The 22,729-nt window shown below is 51.9% G+C and overlaps 1 protein-coding gene across 1 annotated transcript in view; it reads left to right on the top strand.

Annotated features, from left to right (window-relative positions):
• The window catches only part of FIGNL2 (fidgetin like 2), a 28,693-nt gene extending 6,460 nt beyond the window's left edge, over window positions 1-22,233 (top strand). Inside the window, exon 2 of the mRNA XM_087814663.1 lies at window positions 17,736-22,233. Coding sequence (XP_087670789.1) covers window positions 17,747-19,723 — 1,977 coding nt within the window. The 5' untranslated portion in view covers window positions 17,736-17,746 and the 3' untranslated portion in view covers window positions 19,724-22,233. The remainder of the gene's footprint in view (window positions 1-17,735) is intronic.
• Window positions 22,234-22,729: the final 496 nt, after the last annotated feature.

A 22,729-nucleotide genomic window follows, 5' to 3' on the forward strand; every position in this document is an offset into this window, starting at 1 on the left:
CCCCTGACGAGTTCATGGATAGAACTGTATTTCAATGGTATTAATTCCCTCTGTAGACTGATGTATTTTTAAAATGTATCTTTCCCCAGCTTTACTGAGGTAAAATTGACAAAGTAATCCCAGGTATTATTATTTTTTATTGAGGCATAATTGACATATTGGTTTCAAGTGTATAACATAATGATTCAATATTTATATATATTGTGAAATGATCACAAGAAACCTAGTTAACATTTGTCACTATACATAGGTATATTTTTTTCTTCTGTATTTTTATCTTATGTGTTGAAAAAGTATTTTTGAAAACAGGCCACATGTTTACCAGACTGAAAAAGGGGCCTATGACTGAAAACTGGTAACGAGTCCTGAGCTTATCCTCCATCTCACACCCACGCAGGGCCAAGTCCCTAGGGACACAGAGATGGGCGCTGGGAGGGCTTACCCAGCCCTGGGTAACTGGTGCCTGAGCTGGACAGTAACCACAGCCTTTCCACCTGGTGCTTGACTGGAACCCACCCGAGGCCCTGCGAGCCTTGTGCATAGCTGTCACTATCTCCATATGTGGTGAGACGCCCCAGGGTGGGGTCAGCTCCAGCCAGGGCAAAGTACAGGTTTCAACTGCAAATCTTGCCTCAATGCCTCGATGAAAAAGTGCCTTAATGAAAAAGTAACGAATCTTTCAAAAGAGGACTTACTTATAACAAGTAATTCCTATAGTAAAAAGTACTCCAAAGGCCCTGCTCTCACCATCATGGCCTCAGACAAAGTTTTCTGAGGGAGGGGGCTTCGGGAGGGAAGAGGACATGATGGAAAGGGAGCAGGAAGGGGCTGCTGGGCTAGAGAGCTGCTGTCCAAAGGCCCAGGGGCAAGGGTGTCTGAGCAGGGGAGGTGATATCGACTCTAAATAAAGCCTTTGAGTGGCAGGGCAGATGTTCAGGGGACCAGTCCAGGCACCCAAGAGGGAGCCAACAATAGTATCAGAGTCAAAGTGGCCTAACAGCCTGGGAGCGCCCCAGCTGCAGAACTGGGAAGGCAGCATTCTAGGCAGAGGGACCGACAGAGCAAAGGCCTGGACATGTATGGCCTAGAAAATGGACTGCTGTGGCTGGAGGGACTAGAAGAGACCAGAATGGCAGGGTCCAAGACTGGAAGGAAGGAGAAACTGACCCACTGCTGGTGCCAGGCTAAGGGCTTTGCTGTCTACTCCATGGGGAGTGGGGGTTGAGTGTTTTATATAGAAGGACCACTTGGCAGCCATCCAGATAAGGATTAGGAGGGCAGAGACCTGAGTTCCGAGGCTGGGCCAGCTGTGGTGGGGGGTGAGAGAGCTGTGGGTCATTTTGGAGAGGGTGTCAAGGGTACTCAGTGACCAGCTGGATGGGTGGAGGCTGCAAGAAGTGGAGATGCAGGGCCTCCAGGGTATCACGGCTGGGTGAATGCACAGACTCTGGAGACAGAAGGCAGAGATGTTTTCCTTGGGGAGTCTGAGGTCTTAGTGGGCCTCCAGGGGGTCCTGTAGAGTCTCACCTGGACCCCTAAATCTCCCTGCTAAAGTTCCCAGGGACCATGAAAAGTGTGGCTCAGGATGAAGTTGGGTCTGGTGTGGTGGGCTCCCAAGAGGACCTGAAGGGGCACGTGACCTTGCCTGGGAAGTTTCTAAGAGGCAATTTGGGGGTGGGGTGGGCATGTCAAGGTCCTGGGGCTCCTCCCTCTGTTGGCAGAGGAGGAGCTGGTGAGAGATGCCCCAGGACATAGGTCAGAGGAGTCAGGGTTCAGGCTAGGGCATCCTGGGAAGCTGTGGTTTGGTACTCAGGCTACATTTTCAGTAATGGTGAGTTCAGTTCCCCCATGGCCTCTGCAGACCCACCTGACAGTCAATCAGTTAGGGGTGACAGGGACTTTACTCCCGCAAGGCAGTGCTCTCCACTCTGGGGCCCAGCAGGCAACTTGGAAATTGCTCTTCTCTCCTTGAGTCTCTCAAGCTCATTGGGTCTTTTTGGCATCAGAAAGCATCCTCCCTTCTCTGTCCCCCCCACTCTTTCCAAGGCTAAAGCTCCTAGCCAGCCCTCTTAGGAGCCAAGTCAGAGCCTACCCTGGTATCCTGCTCCAGCCCCTAATCCCCCTCTAGCCAGTCTTGACAGTACCATCCTTCCTTCAGTGCCCTCATGCCAGCCTGCGAGGCAGCTGCTCCCTTCTCCTGCTTCTCACTGGAAGAAACAGAGAGGTTGAGACCCCTGTCCCACATCTCAGAGGCTGACTCACTCTCTGCACCAGCTGAGCCACAGGAAGGCGGTGGGACTCTGAGCCCTGGGCCTGCTGGTGTGGGCTTAGAGACCCTAGCCCTGGGTCAGTCTTTCAGGCTGGCCTTCAGACACCTGTCTAACTCAAGTTGCTAATGAGTCCAGCCTGCATTTGTGGGTCCCTGGGAGCAGCCAGTGAAGGTGAGGAAAAGGGAGAAGGGGAGGAGTGTGCCCTGCTGTAGAATGGGCTTGCACCATAGCCCCCACCTAGCAGCCTACTGTGGGGACTGATTGACATGGGGAACAAGCCCCAGTCCAGTATGCAATGGCCTCTGCGAGACAACAGCCCAGCCTTCCAAACTGTCTGGGATGCACAGACATAGGGTGACCCCCCCCTCCTATTCTATCCCTCCCAGGGCCCAGGAGTTGAAGTCTATCCCTAACCTACTCCATCTAAGCTTAAGTAGTGAGAGGAGGGTGTCAGGGTGGGCAGTTCCCAGCCTCAAAGACTCACTTAACTTGGCTGCATGAAAACTTGTATTTGCTCCATGCAGCTCCTCTCAGGCAGTCATTAGGGAGAAGCAACTCAGCCTTTTTGGCCCTTCATGGAGGGTGAGTGCCCGATAGCCTGGACCTCCCAGAGGTACAGTTGGTTTAAAAGTGGATGCTTTTTCACCAGAGTGGTTTTCAGTTCCTGAAATTCCCAGCAGCCTAACTAAGTGAAGGGAACAAAGTTTAGGGAGGTGAAGACAAATTGTGTTTTCTTCTGGGAAAAGGACAAGGGTAGTAACTAGGCTAGTTCTCCCTTTCTGGTGTCTTCAGGGAGATGGGTTGGAGACAGGTGTCCCACCCCACCCCCACCCCCTGTTCCTGGATTTGGCCTAGCCCGGGGGCCGAGGGGGGGGAGCAGAAAAGGGCTCAGCACAGCCCCCAGCAGCACAGCACCAGGAGGGGCAGGAGAAAGCCTGGAGGAGCTGTTGGAAAGAAGGGGGTGGGCTGAGAGTAGGGATTCAGAGCTGGAAAAGTGATTAGTTGTGTTGATGAGGCTGAAGTCAGCTCTGGCAGTCCCCGGGGCAGCACAGGAGAGAAAAAGCTGTTATTCACAGAGGACAAAGATGGCTGCTAGGTGGGCCACCCCCAAAGGCAGCCAGATCACAGGGGTACAAGCAGCCCTGGGGATGATGCCTCTTATGGGGATTCAGGGTGGGACTGTGTCTGCAGATAAAATATTGGGAGCTTGTGACCTGGGTCCAGCTCCTGGCTCCCCAGGACCTTCTGCAAAAGTAGGGGAAGCCCAGGAGCAGCCCCCAACCTCCTGGGGTGGTAGATGGGTCGTTTGATCAGCGAGTGTGTAAATTGGGATTTTATGGATCGCTTATCCTCTGCTGGAGCTGAGGCCCCCAAATTCCTCTGTGCCCCACAATGCTTAATCTAGTCCTGAGCTCTCCCTGGGAGGGAAGCGGGGATAGCTCCCCACAGGCCCTCACCCCTCCTGCTGTGTTTCCTCCCAAGGCCCCAGGCTTTGTCATTGCAGGTTGAGCGGTTCAAATGTGCTAATACATTCCCTGGGGGCCACTGGGCAGTGGGACTTACCCTTCAGTGCTGTGATTGGCCAGAGAGACCATGGGGGGGGGGGAGTTCTTGGCAGCAGCAGCAGCAGCTCTGTGTGTGTGTATGTGTGTGTGTGTGTGTGTGTGTGTGTGTGAGCACGCACTCACTCATGTCTGTCTGGGGGGAGGGGGGGAGGGTGTCCAGCCCGTGCAGATCACTGGGCAGAGACAAAGGATCCTCATCTACCCTGAAACAAGGATTAATACCAGAACAGACCTCCTCCCTACCTGGTCGAGCGGGTTAGGGAGCCTACCTGTCCATCCTTATATCCTCTTCTTATATCTTGACATGGTGGGGACTGATTGAATGTGTGTTGAATGGATGAGTGACTGCATTTTTAACTGTGGCTGTTTCTTCTGGAATAATCCAGCACCTACAGATTCCTAAATCTCCTCCTAAGAGTCCTAAGTGGCCCCTCCTCCCCACACTGAGATTGGCTTTAGCCCAAGCCGGGGCTGCTGCAAGGCCGGACATGAGGGACTGGCCAGGCCTCGGGGGACACAGCTGTGACCCCCGGACTCTGTTGCCACTTGAGAGTGCTTTCACTGTGGTCACGTTTCTCCCTGCTGGCCCCCATCTGTCCTTGGGATTTGATGAAGATGAGGATGGTAAGCCAGGGGGGATGGGTGTTGAGCAGCTGATGGGGGAGGGAAGGAAGCACAGCCCAAAGGGCAAGATGACAAACTGCCCTGTCGGACTGCCCTCTGCTCCGCTTCAGCCTGCCCCTCCTCTGGTGGCAGGCAGGAGAGGCTGGGCTGGTGGGGAGCCCCTTCCTCCCTCTTTCCTGCGGAAGCTGGGGCCTAGCCTTGCCATTAAACTGCCTAGGAAACCTAAGGAAAGGAGTCTGAGTCTAGGGAAGTCTACCTGGAGATCCTAGAAAGTGTGACTCCTAGTTCAAGAGAAGGCTGTGGAGGTTCCCCTCGTAGTGGGAAGCGCCCTGGCTTCAGAACCAAGTGCTGGTTGGGATCAGAGCCTCGCTGTCCAGTAGAACTTTCTGAGCTGACAGGGGTGTTGTGTGTCTGCACTGTCTAATCCAGTAGCCACTACCACACATGACTACTGAGCACTCGAAGCGTGGCTGGTGCTGTAGAGGAACTGAAATTTTAATGTACTTTAACTTTAATAATATAATTTTATTTTTAATAATAATTTAAGATTTAAAATAATACATTTTAGTGAATTTAAATTTAAATAGCCACCTGTTGCTAGAGGTTGTGATTTGGACAGCATAGGATTAGAGTCTAATCCTATGTGTTGAGAGGTAGAAGCCAAATGCTTGGGTGCAAACCCCTTTCTGGCTGTGTGACCTTGGGCAGGGCTCTTCCCAGAATGGGTGCTCCCTCCCCAGTCTGTCAGACTGCCTAGCCCCTGCGTGATCATTTGCAGTTAGGGAATTATCCACTCCTATGGGTGGCTGAACTGCTCTTAAGAGGTCCTAGGCCAAACACCCAGGGAGAGACCAACAGCCCAGGGTGGGAAAGGAGTGGCTGTATGGGGCTCTAGACTTTGCAGCATTCTTAGGAACTTCCACGGGGTTGTCACTCCTAGAAGGCTTCCTGGAAGAGGGAGGCTGAAGACACAGTTGGACTGGAGCTGTGCCTGAGAGCGAAGCTCTGAGATGGCCATGCATTTGGTGCCTAAGCACCTTGGTCAAGGCTGGGAGAGGGAAGGGCTGGCAGAATGTTCTAAGAGTCCCAGCTTCCCCTCTTACTAGTTGTTAGGATCTTAGGAGAATCACTCCTCCTCTCTGAGCTTCCATTTCCTCTTCTGTAAAATGGGGAGAATATGAGTTATCTGGCAGAGAAGTTGCAAGAGTGAAACTGAATGGTAACATGAAAGTTTTTTGCAAACACTAGCAGGCTGGGAGAATGGGAAGGTTTATCCTCAAGGGTGCTGGGCCCCTGGCCTGGCCTCTCAAGACAACAACAGATGGTCACAGCCTGTCTGTGGCCCTGACCGAGGACATAGGCAGGGATTTCTGCACTTTCCCCTCCCCCCAGTGTGTGTGCACACAGCCCAGATGGGGGCCGCTTGCCCAGCCTCACTCAGGCTGACCTCCTGCTGTTTGGCATTTGACATATGAAGAGTACAGGTCCAGAGCACACCCCCACCCACCCCCATCCCAGAGAGGAGCCAGCCTGGCGGGGAGGCCTCACTACCTTGAGGAAGCAGGATCCCAAGGGCCCTGATCTCTTTACCATGTGTCCGGTGGCCTTTGATGGGAATTCCATTGCCCCTTTTGTCCTCTCCCGGAGGCCTGGCTGGGGGAAAGAGAGGAGGAGGAAGGTTTAAAATAAAGGAGGCTAGTTGGGGTGCCTGGCTGCTGGGCTGGGCACCCTTCAGCTGCAGCAGGCACCCTTTCCCTGTCCACCTGAGGTAACTCGCTGGCTTTGCCTCTTGCCACCCTCACCATCTCACTGGGCTCATATTTACTCATCCTAACTTTTTCCTTTATTTGGACACAGAGGCAGTTTCAAGCCTCTTTGCTCATTAGCCATCCAGCCGTCCCTCCATGATACAGGTCTAGTAAGAACTTATTGTGTGTCAGGCACTGTCCTAGGTGCTTGAAATAGAACAGTGAACAAAACAAAGTCCCTGCTCTCATTGAACTTTCTAGTGAGGATAAAGCAGCAGGTAGCTCAGCTTCTGATGAGTGCTACAGAGACCATCAGGTGAGGGGGACAGTGAGGTGGTGGTTGAGCAGAGACCTGAAGTGAGGGTGTTTGTGAGCCATGTGGAGCCCTGGGGAAAGGCTGTTGCAGGCACAGAGCACAACAAGGTCAAGCGCCCAAGGTGGGAGCAAGCTGGGTGTGGGGGATCAGCGAGGAGGCCAGCACAGCTGGAGGGAGGCCCAAAGGTACGGGGACGCAGATCATTAGGACCTGGTAGGACACTAGGAGGACTTTGGCGGCCTTTTTTCTGAACAAGAAAGGAGCCATTGGAAATTTCGAGGTAGAAGAATGATATGATCGGACATGTTTTCCAGGGTCATGGTGGCTGCTGTGTTGAGAATAGAGAGTGGGGGACAAGGGTAGAAACGGGGAGGTGAGATAGGAGACTACTGCAGTCATCCAGGTGAGAGGTGTCACTGGAGGTGGTGAGAAGTGGTTACAGTTTGGATAGATTTTGAAGCCAGGGCCAATCTGATTTGCTGGTCTGAGGTATGAGAGATAATTAGAGATGACCTCAAGGTTTCTGGTCTGAGCCGTAGAAAGGATGGAACGGCCATTTCCTGAGATGGGAAGATGGGGAAGGGGGCGGGGGGAGGTTGAGGAAATCAGAAATTTGATCTTTGGACATGTCAATTATTCCAATTAAATATTGGAGGGGAGGTGTTGGTAAGAAGGTTGAATAACCCAGTGGGAAGTGTCTGGGAGAAAACTAGGCTCGAGAACCAAGTTTAGGAATCCTTAATGTATAGACCACGGTCAAGGCCACAAGACTGGATGGGGTCTCTAAGGAATTAATGTGGAAAAAAGGTTCCAAGGACTGAGCCCGGGGCTCTGCAAGGCTCCTGGGGGGAGAGGGGGTGAAAGGAGGGCAAGACGGAGACTGAGGAGGCCAGGGGGTGGGGAGCACAGTGAGGCAGTTTCAGGAAGGAGGGGTTATCAGCTGAGACCAATGCTGCTGAGCTGAGGCCCACTGAGGAATGACCACCAGATTTAACGATGTGGTCAGGCACCACGCCGCATGCAGGCATGCAGGTGGTTGGAATGCCCAGGATGAAAACCTGGCTGGGAGGGGTTCAAAAGAGAATGAGAGGAGAGGAATCAGGAATAGCAGTATAGGTGTCTTTCAAACTGTTTTTTGTTTTGTGAAAAAGTAAGCAAAGAGCCAAAGGATGTAGTTGGAGGGGGATCAAGAGATTGTTTTGAACATTTCCCCCCTAAGACAGGAGACTAGCAGCGTGTCTGTGGGCTGATGAGAATGGCAGAAGAGGGGAAATTGATCGTGCAGGAGAGGCGAGAATTGAGGGGACAACATTCTTGAGTGTTGAAAGGGGATGGGATCAATGGAAAAAGGAAGAAAACCCCCTGTTCTTGCCGTCAGGGAGGACTTTCTCCAGGTTCCCCAAGAAGGCAAGGCATCATTCAGGGCTGGAGTGGCCTGGGAGGATGCATGAAGGATAGGAAAGAGTTGGTTGGGAGAGGGAGGGCACTTCCAATGGGTGGGACTGTGTGAGCACAGGCATGTAGGCCTGAATGAGCAGGGCTGATATTTTTCTAGATTTCTTTAGGCCCTGTGCATGGAGAGGAAAGCTGGCTTGCATTTCATTTTTGGAGGGATCAAAGAAGCCTGGGATGTTCACAGACAATAAACAGGACAAGCAACTTAACCCAAGACATGAAGAGAGTCAGCCCAACAGTGACACACCTATCCTGACCATTCCCACTCCTCGGAGCCATAGCATGCAGCCCCCTCCCTCATCTTCCTATGTCTCTCCCCTCCCCCTTCCCCAGCTCCAGCTTCATCATTTTTCCAGCCAAGCAGTATAGGAACAGGGAAGAACAGTGCTTAGATCTTGTGTGTGGACCCCTTAGGGGTCTGCTCCTCAATCTGTATCCCTGCCTTACCACAGCCTGTAGAGGTGGGAAAAACACTGGCTAGACTGAGGAGGCCCCCATCCCGACCCTGGGCAAGCCACACTTCCTCTCTGGGACTCAGTTTTATCATCTGTAAATAGTATCTACTTAGGTGGGATGTTGTGGGCAATGAGTGAGTGATGACATGGATGTGCCAGCACTCCCTGCTCAGCTCTGGTCCCTCGCCTTCACCAGCCCCATGAATATACCTCAATGCTTTCCATCTTCAGACACCCATTTTAGGTGTTGCCCTGATCCCTCCCTCCAAAAATAGCATTCACTGCCTCTGAACTTCCGGAACTCATTCTTTTCCCTTTCTTTCCCTCCCTTTTTCCTCCCCTCCCTCCTTCCATGACCACTTTCACCTTATCTTCTCAGTTACACTATGGAGTCTGTGAGGATGGGCCACAGTTTGGTCCAATTCTGCATCTGTAACAGCTGACAGTGTGTGGCACACAGAAGGTATTGTGAAAGTGTTTGCTGACTGGCTAGAAACAGGACAGTGTACTGCAGAAAATGGGCTGCAGCCTTTGCAATGAGGAGTTTGCAGCTGCCTCTCTGGCCTCTTTGGGTTAATCCCCTAAACGTTTATGCTAGGCCCTGTACCAGGCCCTAGAGGGCCCCAGACAGGGTTGTAGGAGTCCAGCTGTGCTGGGGGCCACTCTCTGGCCAGAATTGGGGGAGGAACTTCCTGTGTGGTGGGTGCTAGGGCTGTGGTAGGTGACTGGTCCTTAGGAGTCCTTTTGTCACCCCTCCCTCTCCTCTTGCAGTAAACTGGGGGGGGGGGGGGCGTTTGGCAGGAGGGCAGGGCCCAGTGGATGGGGGAACAGTCTTGTTCAAGCTCTGCCTGGCTGCCAGAGACCCCCCTGGGGCAGCAGTTGTGTGCAGTAGACAAAAAGCCTGGGACAAAAGGCCTGTGGGAGCCTCGGTGAATAGATTAATGAGATTTCCATAGGAGGGCCAACAATGGGATTCTCCACTCCAGCCCCTTTGTCCCAGGCTGAGATAATGGAGCCCTGGGGAGCTTGCCCAAGAGAAGGCTGCATCAGCCCCTTCTCCACACTGGCCTGGAGCCGCCACACAGCTGCCCCTCCTTCCCCACCCCACCCCCAGCCCTGTTGGGCCCAATCCTCTCCCTTCCTGTGGGTAATGGAATTCTGAACCTAGGATTTCTGTAAGACGGGGAAGGGTTGTTAACCGCCTTTAGGGAGTTGGAGGGGCATTGGCACTGCACGGTTGGGGTCCCTTAAACTGCATCAAGTATAAAATTTACTTTAAAGGGGTTCCTAGCGAGAGAAAAGTTTCAGGGCCACCATCCACACCAGCTGTCTCACTTGACCACTGAAGAAAGGAAGCTTAGAGAGATTAGGTGTCTTGCGCATGGTCACACAGAGATGGCTCAGGATGTTTGCTGTCTGGGGATGACAGAGTGAGGGTGGAGGAGTGTGGGAGGGGAGAACAGTCTCTTTACTCTCACACTACACTGCTTCACTTCTGACACCACTGTGTGGGTTTTCCACACCAGCCAATTCTGAAACACCAGCTGGATGCCCTACAAATTTAGCTAAATTCTGACACTATTTACCTGAGATAGCATCAGATCCCATAGGTTAAGGGCTCAGTCCCACAAGATTGCCCCAGTTCAGATGCTAATTGCAAGTTGGGATTATCACCTGTGCTTCTGACTGGTGGGCAATAAATCACAGGTACCCATGTCCCCCTCCTTGGGTTTGATTAATTTGCTAGAGTGGCTCACAGAACTCAAGAAACCAGTTTACTTACTAGATTGTCAGTTTATTATAAAAGATGTAACTCGGGAGCAGCCAGATGGAAGAGATGGGCAAGGTATGTGGGAAGGACTGCAGAACTTCCATGCCCTCGTCCAGGGCACCACCCTCCCAGCACCTCCACATGTTCACCAACCCAGAACCTCTCTGAACCCCATCCTTTCAGTTTTTTGTGGAGGCTTCATTACATAGGAATGATTGATTCAATCACTGGCCGTTGGTGATTGAGCTGGGTCTCCAGCACCTCTCCTTTCCCAGGAGGAGGTGGGGGTGGGGTGGAGCTGAAAGTTCCAGTGCTCTAATTGGCTGGTTCCCCTGGCAACCAGCCTCAATCTTTAGGTTAACTAGGGGCTTTCCAAAAATCACCTCATTAACATAAGCTCAGGTGTGGTTGAAAGGGGCTTGCCATGAACAACAAGACATCCATTTTAAACTTGGTTCTCAAGCTACTTCAGGAACTGAGAGCAAGAGACCAAACATAAGGAAATATGCTCCTGTTGCTATTAGGCTTAGGAAATTCCAAGGGTTTGGGAGCTGTAAGCCAGGAACAGTGAATGAAGACTAAATATATATATTTCTTACTATAAGTCACACTATTACAGCCTGTGTCAGGCGGGGTGGGAATGCCCTCCTGGGTCCATGGGGCCTGAAGTCTGTGCACTGAGCATTTACGCCATTTGTGAAGCTGCATCACTTATCTCACGGACCCTGGAAGACTTCCTAAAAATGAGGGGTGGGAGTTTAAGGAACTTTTTACTTACCCTTCCATCTAGTAATTCCTTCCGGTACTATTTATTGCTCCTCTGAGTTTGGAGGACTGCACTCTGTGGGTGGAGTTAAGTGGATCCAGCCTCTTCTATGTAGAAGGGCGCTTGGCTTTTAAGGGTCTGCAGAGAAAGAGCTGCCTCAGGAGCCTGACCTTGCTCCCCAAAGGGTGCAGCTGATGTAAGTTACCTTTTTTCCACAGAGTCCCCGCCCGCTGGGCCCTAGGGAAGTCCACAGACCCAGATACAGAACCGTCTGCCCAGCCTAGAGGTGTGAATGCTTATCAGCTGGCATGTTTACAAGGAGAGGGACAGCTCTACTTGGGCTGTTTTGCCATGAGAGGACACAAATTCTCTTGCTGGGGGAGCACAGGCAACTTGGGACACTCAACCCCAGTAGGTGCTTCCAACTGCAGGTCTGAAGGGTAATATATAGCATTTGAGGCATAGCCACATGTTTCCATAGGGCCAAGGAAAAGAGGTAGAACAGGTCATGGCCTCAGTCTCTTCTCTGGCTGTGAATACCCGAGGGCTGGACCAGGGAGGCAGTGCAGTCAAGAGATAGGGCCTGGGCTCTTGGTCAGACTGTTGCAGTCAGAATCCTGCTCTACTATGTAATAGCCATGTGACCTTGGGGATGTATTAATCTCTCAGTCTCCTCACATGTAAAATGGGAATGATGACAATAGCATTGTTGTGAGGGCTACACAAGATAAAGCATAGAATAGGGGCTGGCTCTGGCCCCAGTGCGGGGTGATGGGAAATGGCATGAGGACTGTTCTATCATATCAGCTGGAATTAACCTCCTTCCCAGAACATTCTCCAAGTTTCCCCAACCCCAAGGGGAAGGGACTTATTCAGTCACTCAGTAAGGATAGGCCACTGCTTTGGTTCTTAATTATACCACTTATCACACTACTTTGTACCCCACACTGGACTGCATACTTTACATAACATTATTTTTTTGAATCCTCAAGACCACTCTGCAGGGCATATGTTATACCCTTTAACAGATGGAGAAATTGAGCTTCAGTGAAGTCAGGCAACCTGACCATGGTCATACAGTAAGTTGAATCTGGATTCAAACCCAGGTCTCTGATTCTTTTTCCCAAGTCCCTGGGACTTTCCTCACCTCCAGCTCAGGTAATGCAGGGGACTGGAGTATATATAGTCTATGAACCTTAGAGGGAGGCAGGAACTCCAGGAGATCCCTCATGTAGGAGACTGAATGGCAGGAGCTTGTGAGCTAGGTCACAGGTAGGCCCAGGACCTTGTGTAAGAGCAAGAGGACTGTAACTGGCCTGGGGATGGGGGCAGGGAGACAGTATGCTCTACCCTAACCTCTCTGAGTGAGGGGAGGAGAGGGAGGCAAGGGGGGGAGACTGGTTGTATCAGAAAGCACCCAGCTGAGACCGGATTTAAAACCCCAGAGAGATGAGACAGAGAGTATAGTATATACGTATGTATACATGCACAGACATATGCACGTGTACCTGCAGCTGTGCACATCTCTGCACAGTCTGGGTGGTGTAGGCATGAATGCTGGAGTGTGCTCAGGCTCATGTGGGCCAGCATTCTCAGCCAGTGTGCAAGATGGCAAACTCACCTCCTCAAACGTCTGTCTTCTTGCCCTCCTTGGGCAATGACGCAGTTCCGTTCTGGTCAGACCTTTGTTCTTCCCTTGGAAGATGTGAGAGGAAGTCTTGAGATCCCATGCTTTGTGACTAAGTTCAGAAGTTGCGGACCAGTCCTCTGCTCCCTAGTTATACCACTAAAGGTCCTCTAGCAGAGGCTAGATCATTGCATTTAGACAATGACGCTTGAAAGGAGAAGGGGAAAAAAGATGGGCTGGTAGATATTGGGGGACTTAGGGTCCAGGAGGTCTTTTTGAAGATGGGAAACAATTATGCTTGCTGTGGGGCGGGAGCCAGGACACAGTAGTGGGGAGGAATAGTTAATTAATGGGGCAAGAGCCCAGATTGTACCAAGATGGGATCAAGGGCTGGGGCGGATGGACCCTCAGGCCTCCTGCCTGCAAAGTGGATGTAGATGTAGTTAAAGGTGAAAACAGAAAGCCAGAGGTGAGGGCAATGTGCCCTGGCTAAAATGAAAGAGAATTGCCTAGAGCATCTGAGGGGGTTGAGGGTGGAGATCAAGTGGGCTGGATGAGCTGCCAGGGACAAGGGCCCTCTGGGCAGAGACAGAAGCAGCTTGAGAGGGGCTAATCCTGGAGTAGATGAGACAGTGGGTGTGATGCTGGAACAGGTTTGGAGAGCCACAAGTGGGTTCCTGGAGTCCACAATTCCTAGGTGGAGTGGTTCAGTGATGACCAAGGCCTGAGTGCTTGGCTTGAGGGTGGGGACTTGAGTGAAGAGGAGCAGAGGGTGTGGAAGGGGGTGAAGGAAATGCGTGTGGACAAGTCCAGACACAGAGCCTTCTTTCCTGTGTTTATGTATGTCCTTCCCCATCATTCCCAGTTTAATGTTAAGGGAAAGTGCTATCATCAAGATCAAATCTCTTTTCTCTGTATTAAGGAGCCAAAGCACAGATAACAGTGAAGAGAAAAAAACAGGTTTAAGGGTCCATGTGGTAACATAATACAGGGTGGGGCAAACGTAGGTTTACAGTTGTGAGTACTCGAGACAGTTTATTCTTATATTATTACTTATTAATTATTGTATTAATTATTGTATTTTCCACACGAACAACTGTAGGTTTACAGTTGTGAGTACTCGAGACAGAGTTTATTCTTGTATTATTACTTATTATTGTATTTATCGTATTTTCCATATGAACAACTGTAAACCTACTTTTGCCCCACCCTGTATTTACATTTGTGTAACTCTGATGTTACCTCATATGACCCTGCTGAGCCAGACCACTTGTGAGTTCTGATGTCCCAGGAAGTTACCCCTCTGACACCAGGTAATGCCTCTGTGCTTTGAAGACTCTCAGTAGGAACTGGAGAGCTGCATACCTGCCCCCCACAGACCTCACTCTCAGCATTGCTGCCTCTGCCCTGCCTTCTCGTCTCTGGTGTGCAGGATCACCTCTTAAGGCGAAACAACCTTAAAAATTCCATTTTTTTGTCATAGGGGAGAAAAAGGGACATCTGTAATATTTTAAACAAAAATAAAATTTTTAAAAAATTCCATTTTTTAAGTGTTAGTATTTATGGCTCATGCCTTCCCTAGGGCATTGGGAATGAGAGTAAATAGTTTTATATTCAAAGATTGTGCTCTTCCGGAGGTGGTGCTGTCAACAAACTGCTGCAAGTAAGGGCAACTGAAGAGAACCTGAGAAGCAACTTGCTTATTTTCAGCCTCTTCTTCTACTACTCTCCCTACATACACCTACCCCCAAGCCTCTGTCATTTCTTGGTGCTCCTTCCAGGCTTGTAGTGTGTGATTATGTAGGTTGCTCACTGCACATAAGCCCTATTTCTTTAAAAATAAATAAATAAATAAAATATATATAATGTATGTATATATACACACACACAGAGATGTGTGTGTATATATATATATATATATATATATATATATATATATATATGAATGATAGTATTACAGATGTCCCCATTTCTCCCCCTCCATCCAGCCCCCTACCTCCTCTTAGGCCTTTACCACATTATTGTCTGTGTCCATGGGCTATGCATATAAGTATGTAAGTTCTTTGGTTTTTCTCTTCTCGTAACTTTACCCCCCAACCCCTCTGAGATATATCAGTCTGTTCCAGGCCTCCATGCTTTGGGACTTATTTTGTTGGTCAATTTATTTTGTTCATTATATTCCACAGATAAGTGAGATCATGTGATACTTGTCTTTCTCTGACTGGCTTATTTCACTTATAATAATCTCCAGGTCCATCCATGCTGTTTTAAAGGGCAAGAGATCTTTCTTTTTTACAGCTGCATAGTATTCCATTGTGTAAATGTCCCACAGCTTTTTTTTATCCATTCATCTACTGATGGGCGCTTGGGCTGTTTCCAAATCTTATCTATTGTAAATAATACTGCTATGAACATAGGGGTGCATATATTCTTTGGTTGGTGTTTTGAGGTTTTTAGGATATATTTCCAGAAGTGGGACCAATGGGTCAAAAAGCAGATCCATTTTTAACTTTTTGAGGAAACTCCATACTGTTTTCCATAGTGTCTGCACCAGCCTGCACTTCCACCCCAGTAAAATAGTGTGCCGTTTTCTCCACATCCTCGGCAGCACTTGTTGATTTATTGATGGTAGCCATTCTGACAGGTGTAAGGTGATATCTCATTGTGGTTTTCATTTGCATTTCTTTGATGATTAGTGATATTGAACATTTCTTCATATGTCTCTTGGTCATCTGTATGTCCTCTTTGGAGAACAAGTCTATTCAGGTCCTTTGCCCATTTTAAAATTGGATTGCTTTTCTTCCTTTTTTTGAGTTGTATGAGTTCTTTATGTATTTTGGAAATTAACCCTTATCAGATGTATCATTGGCGAATATGTTCTTCCATACAGTGAATTCCCCTTCCATTTTGATGGTGGTTAATTTTGCTGTGCAGAAGCTTTTCACTTTGATGTAGTCCCATTTGTAGTCCTTTGTTTCTCTTGCCCTAGATGTATCGGCAAAAATTCTGCTACGTGAGATGTCTGAATTTTTACTGCCTATGTTTTCTTCTAGGATTTCTATGGTTTCAGGACTTACATGTAAGCCTTTTATCCATTTTGAGTTTATTGTTGAGTATGGTGTAAGTTGGTGGTCTAGTTTCATTGTTTTGCATTTGCCTGTCTAGTTTTCCCAACACTGTTTGTTAAAGAGACTGTCTATACTCCATTTTATGTTTTTGCCTCTTGTCAAATATTGACTACAATGGTGTGGATCAATTTCTGGGGTCTCTGTTCTGTTCCATTAATCTATATACCTGTTCTTATGTCAGTACCAGGCTATTTTGATTACAATGGCTTTGTAGTATAGTTTGATACCTGGTATTGTGATCTCTCCAACTTTGTTCTTCTTTCTCAAGATTGCTGTGGCTATTTGGGGTCTTTTTTGGTTCAAAGAACTATTTCTTAAGGGGCATGATTCACATCATAGACACAGGTGTGTAGATTTATTAAGACAATTTTCAAGAAGGTGGCAATAAATTGTCTTGAAGAAGGGAATAGGGCATATGAGTTAAGCCAGCCCAGCTTTTCTGAATACATTGTACTCTGTACCTTTAAAGGTGCTGGAACCCTCTAGTGTGTCTGGTCAACTTGGTCCCTTATAATTCAAGGTCCAGTGAAGACACCACCTCCCTGGTGAGGCCTTCTCAACCAGGTGTGGTATGTTCCCGAGTCCCAGAGCTCTTGGCACACACCTGTATCTTCCTGCCTCACAGGATGTTCTGTGTCCTGCACCTTCTTGAACCATCATATTCACCTTACAATTTGCCCCCCATTCCCTGCTGAGCACAGCACTTAGTATTTGTTGAAGAAAGAATATTGAACCTGTAAGGTTAACTTATCAAAAGCTTAGCTTTGAGAAATACTCATCAGCAAAAACCATCTCTAGTATGCCATGGGCCCTATTAGTCTTTGAGATTTTAATCCTTGGACAGGCTAACCCATTAGAGTCATGTGCTCAGAGAGTAGTTCCCCAGGCCCATTCTGAATCCTTTGACTAGAGTTTGGCTCATGCTTTGGTGCTGAGGGACAGTGTAAGAAACAGCCATGTAACATTTCTGTGTTTATGGCATGGTTATATAAGAGGACATTATTACATCTCACAGGTTTGCTTCCTGAGGTCCACGAAAAATAAGTCCTGTGATCTCGATGCCAGGAACATTTTGCTTCTCTTGAGTATGGCAGTGTTTTTTACTTTGCAAAGTGAGTTATTTGGTTACTGGGAAGCTAAGGTGTGCACTTACCTGCACTGCTGTGAACTAACCTGGCCCCATCTTCTCTGGAATATGATTTATCTATTCTAAATAACCTTTCTGTATTGTGGTGAAACACATTTTGAGAATGAGGCAGGTGGTAACACCTGCCCTGGGCACACAGCCATCGCCTGAGAGTTGGGTCTGGAACCAAGGTGCTCTGACTTCATCAGGTAGAGATGAAAAGAAACCAAGTGGAAAGGAAATGTACGCTTCTAGGTCAGTCTCTGGGATTTCCCAAGGACAGTGAGACACTGCCAAAGACATCTACATCCTTCACTTCAGGCCCCAAGGGGGCCCTGGAGTCTCTGGGAAGGCTGAGGTGAACAGGACACTTAGGACTATCAAATTGCTGGGCCACTACTTTCGTGGCCCTGGGCAGGCTTCTCATCCTTACACAAACCTTAGTGTCTCTTTAGTGCCTACCTAGCCCCTGGTAGTGTGCAACGAACAGCTGTTACTGAATGAGCCCCACTTAGGCCTGGTTATTCCCAGGTCTAGAGTGTCTCACTCGTTGCCTGACTCTTCACATTATGTCTGAAAGTCAGGACCATGTGTCCTGGAGGGCAGGGCTGGTGTGGCCTGGATGAAATAATAATCATTGCCTATAAGGTGAAGTTGGAGCCAAACATGTCCCTTCCAGATATCTCTTGTCCTGAGGGAAGTGTTTTCAGATAACTTTAATCCTGGGACAAGAGGGGCAAATCCAGTATGTGCACTTCGTGCTCGAGAAGGTGCTGGAGGGTGGTGGATGCCTGAGAGCCAGCCCGTCGCAAGCTGCAGTCTCAGCGGGTGGGCTAGAGGTCAGCTGGCTCTGAAGGACCTCACTAGCCCCTTCTCTCTTGCAGCTCTGTCGAAGATGCACTGGACACCGGAACACGCCCAGCCTCTCAACCAGTGGCCAGAGCAGCACCTGGACGTCTCCTCCACCACGCCGTCACCAGCCCACAAATTGGAGCTGCCCCCTGGGGGTCGCCAGCGCTGCCACTATGCTTGGGCACACGACGACATCTCTGCCCTCACTGCCTCCAACCTCCTCAAGCGCTACGCAGAGAAGTACTCAGGGGTCCTGGACTCGCCCTACGAGCGCCCCACCCTGGGCGGCTACGGCGATGCCGCCTTCCTCAACGGCGCCAAAGGGGACCCCGAGCCCTGGCCGGGGCCAGAGCCACACTACCCCTTGGCCTCACTCCACGAAGGGCTCCCGGGAACCAAGTCGGGCAGTGGGGGCGGCTCCGGGGGCCTCGGGGGCTCCCCGGTTTTAGCCGGGAACCTGCCTGAACCCCTCTACGCCGGCAATGCGTGCGGGGGCCCGTCCGCGGCGCCCGAGTACGCTGCAGGCTACGGCGGGGGATACCTGGCGCCCGGTTACTGCGCGCAGACCGGAGCCGCGCTGCCCCCGCCGCCCCCGGCCGCGCTGCTTCAGCCCCCGCCTCCACCGGGCTACGGCCCCTCCGGGCCTCTGTACAACTACCCCGCGGGGGGCTACGCCGCGCAGCCCGGCTACGGGGCTCTGCCGCCGCCCCCGGCCCCGCCGCCGACCCCCTACCTGCCCTCAGGCCTGGCGGCGCCCACGCCCCTGCCCGCGCCCGCCCCGGCCCGGCCCGCGCCCGCCTCCTACAGCTTTCAGGCGGCCGCTCCCGGCGCGGAAGCCGGGGTGTCGCTGAAGCGCAAGGCCGCTGACGAGGGGGCAGAGGGCCGCTACCGCAAGTACGTCTACGAGCCTACCAAGGCCCAGGCGGCCGACGGCGCCTCCTACCCCGCCGCGGACAACGGCGAGTGTCGAGGCAACGGGTTCCGGGCAAAGCCGCCGGGAGCGGAGGAGGCGTCGGGCAAGTACGCTGGCGGCGTCCCTCTAAAGGTCCTGGGCTCCCCGGTCTACGGCCCGCAACTCGAGTCCTTTGAAAAGTTCGCGGAGCGCGCCCCGGCACCGGCTCCCCGAGGGGGCTTTGCCTTGCCGTCGGAGGAGCCTCCCAAAGGTGTGGACCCGGGGGCCCTGGAGCTGGTGACGAGCAAGATGTTGGACTGCGGGCCGCCGGTGCAGTGGGCAGACGTGGCGGGCCAGGGCCCGCTCAAGGTGGCGCTGGAGGAGGAGCTGGTGTGGCCCCTGCTGAGGCCGCCCGCCTACCCCGGCAGCCCGCGCCCGCCGCGGACCGTGCTGCTCTTCGGGCCGCGGGGCGCCGGCAAGGCGCTGCTGGGACGCTGTCTGGCCACGCAGCTGGGCGCCACGCTGCTGCGCCTGCGCGGAGCCGCGTTGGCCGCGCCGGGCGCCGCCGAGGGCGCGCGCCTTCTGCAGGCGGCCTTCGCGGCTGCGCGCTGTCGCCCGCCCGCCGTGCTCCTCATCAGTGAGCTGGACGCGCTGCTGCCGACCCGGGAGGACGGCACCGCGGGCCCGGGCGCGCTGCAGGCGCCGCTCCTCGCTTGCCTGGACGGCGGCTGCGGCGCGGGGGCCGACAGCGTGCTGGTCGTGGGCACCACCTCGCGGCCCGCGGCTCTGGACGAGGCCACCCGCCGGCGTTTCCCTCTGCGCTTCTATGTGGCGCTGCCCGACGGTACGGCCCGCGGACAGATCCTGCAGCGGGCGCTGGCCCAGCAGGGCTGCGTGCTGAGCGAGCGGGAGCTGGCGGCCCTGGTGCAGGGCACCCAGGGCTTCTCCGGGGGCGAGCTGGGGCAGCTGTGCCAGCAAGCGGCGGCCGGGGCGGGCCTCCCGGGGCTGCAGCGCCCCCTCTCCTACAAGGACTTGGAGGCGGCACTGGCCAAGGTGGGCCCCCGGGCCTCCCCCAAGGACCTGGACTCTTACGTGGAGTGGGACAAAATGTACGGCTTCGGACACTGAGAGCGCCCTGGGGAGGCCGCGGGAGCCGCCACCCCTCCCCACGGCCCTGGGAGGGACGTCTGGAACCCACCGGACTGGGAGGGTGCCGAGTGATGAATGTGGGAGGGAGAAAAGGGGCTGTTGGTGGATTTTTTTTTTTTTTTTCCGTGGGAAGGAAAATGCTTCTGCTAGGCAGATAGATGCCATATGCGCTGTGTACTCAGGTTTTTTCTATTTATTGTGGACGGGAAGCTCGCCATCTCCGCTCCTGGATGGACAGACCCGGGATGGGCTGACACCTGGGGCCCAAGGAACTCCTGCTCTCTCGCCACAATCCTTTTGTCTCCTCGTTATCTGAATGACTCCTCCCTCTCCCCCCAACTCTCCCGTTTAGCTGCATTCGTCTAGTTTTCTCTCCCTGTCGCATTGTGACTGCCCTGCTAACCGCATCCTGGCCCTGTTTCTCTTTTGCTCCTCTCTCCGTCTGTCACCCTCTGCTCTGTCTCCATCCCTTGCTCTCTAGCCTCTGTGTCTCTTGGTCCTTCCCCCTACCTTCTGTCCCTCTCATTCAAAGACTGCAGGGTCCCTTTGCAGGAGATCTGGAGGTCCAGAGGCTGAGGAGGAGGGGATAGGGAGTTCCCTCCCACCCCATTACCCAGCTGAAACCTTGGGTCTGGGGGGAGGGCAAGCAAAAAACACCCAAAGAAGGGTTTTTTTGTTGTTGTTGATGATTGTTTTTGAGGGGGAAATCCCAGAAATGTAGCTTGTTTAATATTTAGGCCTCTTATTTTTGTAAGATGTGTAGAACTTGCTGTTTTTCTTTTTCTTTTGACAACTCAGGAAGAAACTGACCTCAGAAAGAATGTTAACACTTTGGCTACTCTCCTGTATTTTCCCCACCACCCACCCCACTCCTCAGGGGAGCACATTCTCCCAGAAGACTTAGAAAGTGAGACTTGTGGGGAAGGGGAGAGGAGGACCCAGAACCACACTGAGACCCCTGCTTTTCCTTGGGAGAGAAGCAGAATGTATTTGTAGGGCTTCCTCCCCAGTCCAAGGTTGTAGGCAGGGGTGTTGGGGAGTGGGTTGTGGGATTAGAGCAGGTAGATCTTGCTCCCTTTCTGCTGCTCTTCCAACTGGGCCCCACTCTAAGCGTAGTATTTTCTGTTAAGGGTTAACCAGGCTTGGGATGCCCACTTCCTGCCCCTGACCCAGAGTAGTCTGAGAGGGCCCAAATGGGTAAGTGACGTAGGCAAAAAGTCTCCAGAGAGGTCATCTTACCTGGCCATTGCCCAGGCAGAGGTCTTCTATAACTTAGGTTAAGGGGATTCCCTCTGGAGGGAAAGTTTGGCCGCAAGTCTGGTTGGGCACAAAACTGACTACAGACTCAACCTTCCCTGTCTGCTAGGAGGCTCTGAGGAGGGTTGAGTACGTGGGAAAGTGTTCCTCTCATTCTCCTAGGGTCCTAGGTCTTGAGGGCAGGGAGTGTGAAAGGGGCAGGCTGTTTTTCCGAACATTGGGGGTCTGTTCTCAGCCGTACCCATACTTTCCACCAGAAGCCCAGACTTCGTGGGCTTTCTTCTGAGAACCGTATTCCTCCTCTTCACACCAACTTCCCTTGATGGGCTTCAGCAGTGTGATACCTCCCCCTCAGGGAGCCCATTTCACAACTCTGACCTTTGGTCCAAAGTTGTGGGGAACAAGCCCTCGTCCCTAACCTCTTTTCTCTCCCACCCAACCTCTCTCTCTGTTCCCTGCCTACCCTTATAGCTACTACAGTCTCTGTACCACCTCCCACTCCCAGCTGGAAGAGTGTCCAGGGGGAACATTTCAGGTGCCAAGGTGCTGAGGGCCTGTACTGTACTGGTCTAGCAGTGTTAACAGGAAAGCTGCTCTGTGTTTTCCCCCTTTTCCCCCTTGGTCTCTTTCTGGCCTTCCTCTCCTTGGAGCTGGCTCTTTGCAGGAATTTGATGCCTCAGAAGCAGTGGGGTGGGGTGCAGGGTCTTGGCTGTGAAAGGCCCTTGGAGTGAGGAGTGAGGTTCTCTCAGGTGTGTGTATGTATATTGTGGGGGAGGGCATCAGGGAAGTGGGGTTGGGATCCCTTCCCTTCAAGAGGCAGGCAGCTCTGGGAGTTGGGGTGGGGGAGCTTACTGATTGAGACCCAGCACCTCCTCTACTGGCCTTGGGGAACTTTGCACAAGGAGACATCCCCCAGTCTACTAGCACCTACCTCATGGGCGCTGGGGCAGGTAGGGAAGGGCAGGTCCAGCTCTGGCAATGTTGGGGGGGCATACCAAAGAATCCAGGGGCAGGGGTTGGGAGAGGGCAGACTCAGCAAGCTGGCCCTCTCCTTCCTCTGCCCAGATTGGGGTTGGGGTCCTCTCCTCCAGCTGTAACCATTTCTACCTCATTTTGCTGCGTATTGTACATGGACGTATTTATCTCCTGTCTGATGATGCTCTGCAGTTGTGGTCTGTCTACCTCAGAAGAGACTGTATTTTAAAAGAAAGTATTACACAGTATTAAAGTGATGCCATGTGGTTTCCAGAGGATTTCTTGGGGGTAGCAGGTGTGGGGAGCCCTCTGGGTATGCATGGGCACCCAGGTCCATCAGTGCCATTGGTGGGACACTGTGGGTGTTTTATTCCTTGAGCAAAACATTGTGAAACCCCTGTTATTCAGTCTGGCACAAGAGGTGCCCAACAGGTGCTGAGCCCTGAGGCTCAGGTGAAAGGCCACACTCTCAGGCTCTGAGAAGCACTGTATTGGGAAGGCCCTAATGCAATTCTGAGCTCTCAGAGGCTCAGAATGGGGCCTGACTCATTGTATCCCCAGAGCTCTGAAGTATGAGGAGTAAAGAAAGGCTCCCATGTTTGTGGAATGAGTGAGTGAATGAGTAAGTGAATGCATGGAGGAAAGGGGACAGAAGAGGAAGGTTCACCCACAACCTGGACAGCAGCCCTTGATGGCTACAGTGATTATACTTGTATTCCATTCTTGGATGGAGGGAAAGGGCAGAGAGCAGGG

Source organism: Miniopterus natalensis, chromosome 2 (genome assembly GCF_054644295.1).
Source record: "Miniopterus natalensis isolate mMinNat1 chromosome 2, mMinNat1.hap1, whole genome shotgun sequence".
Lineage (NCBI taxonomy): Eukaryota > Metazoa > Chordata > Mammalia > Chiroptera > Miniopteridae > Miniopterus > Miniopterus natalensis.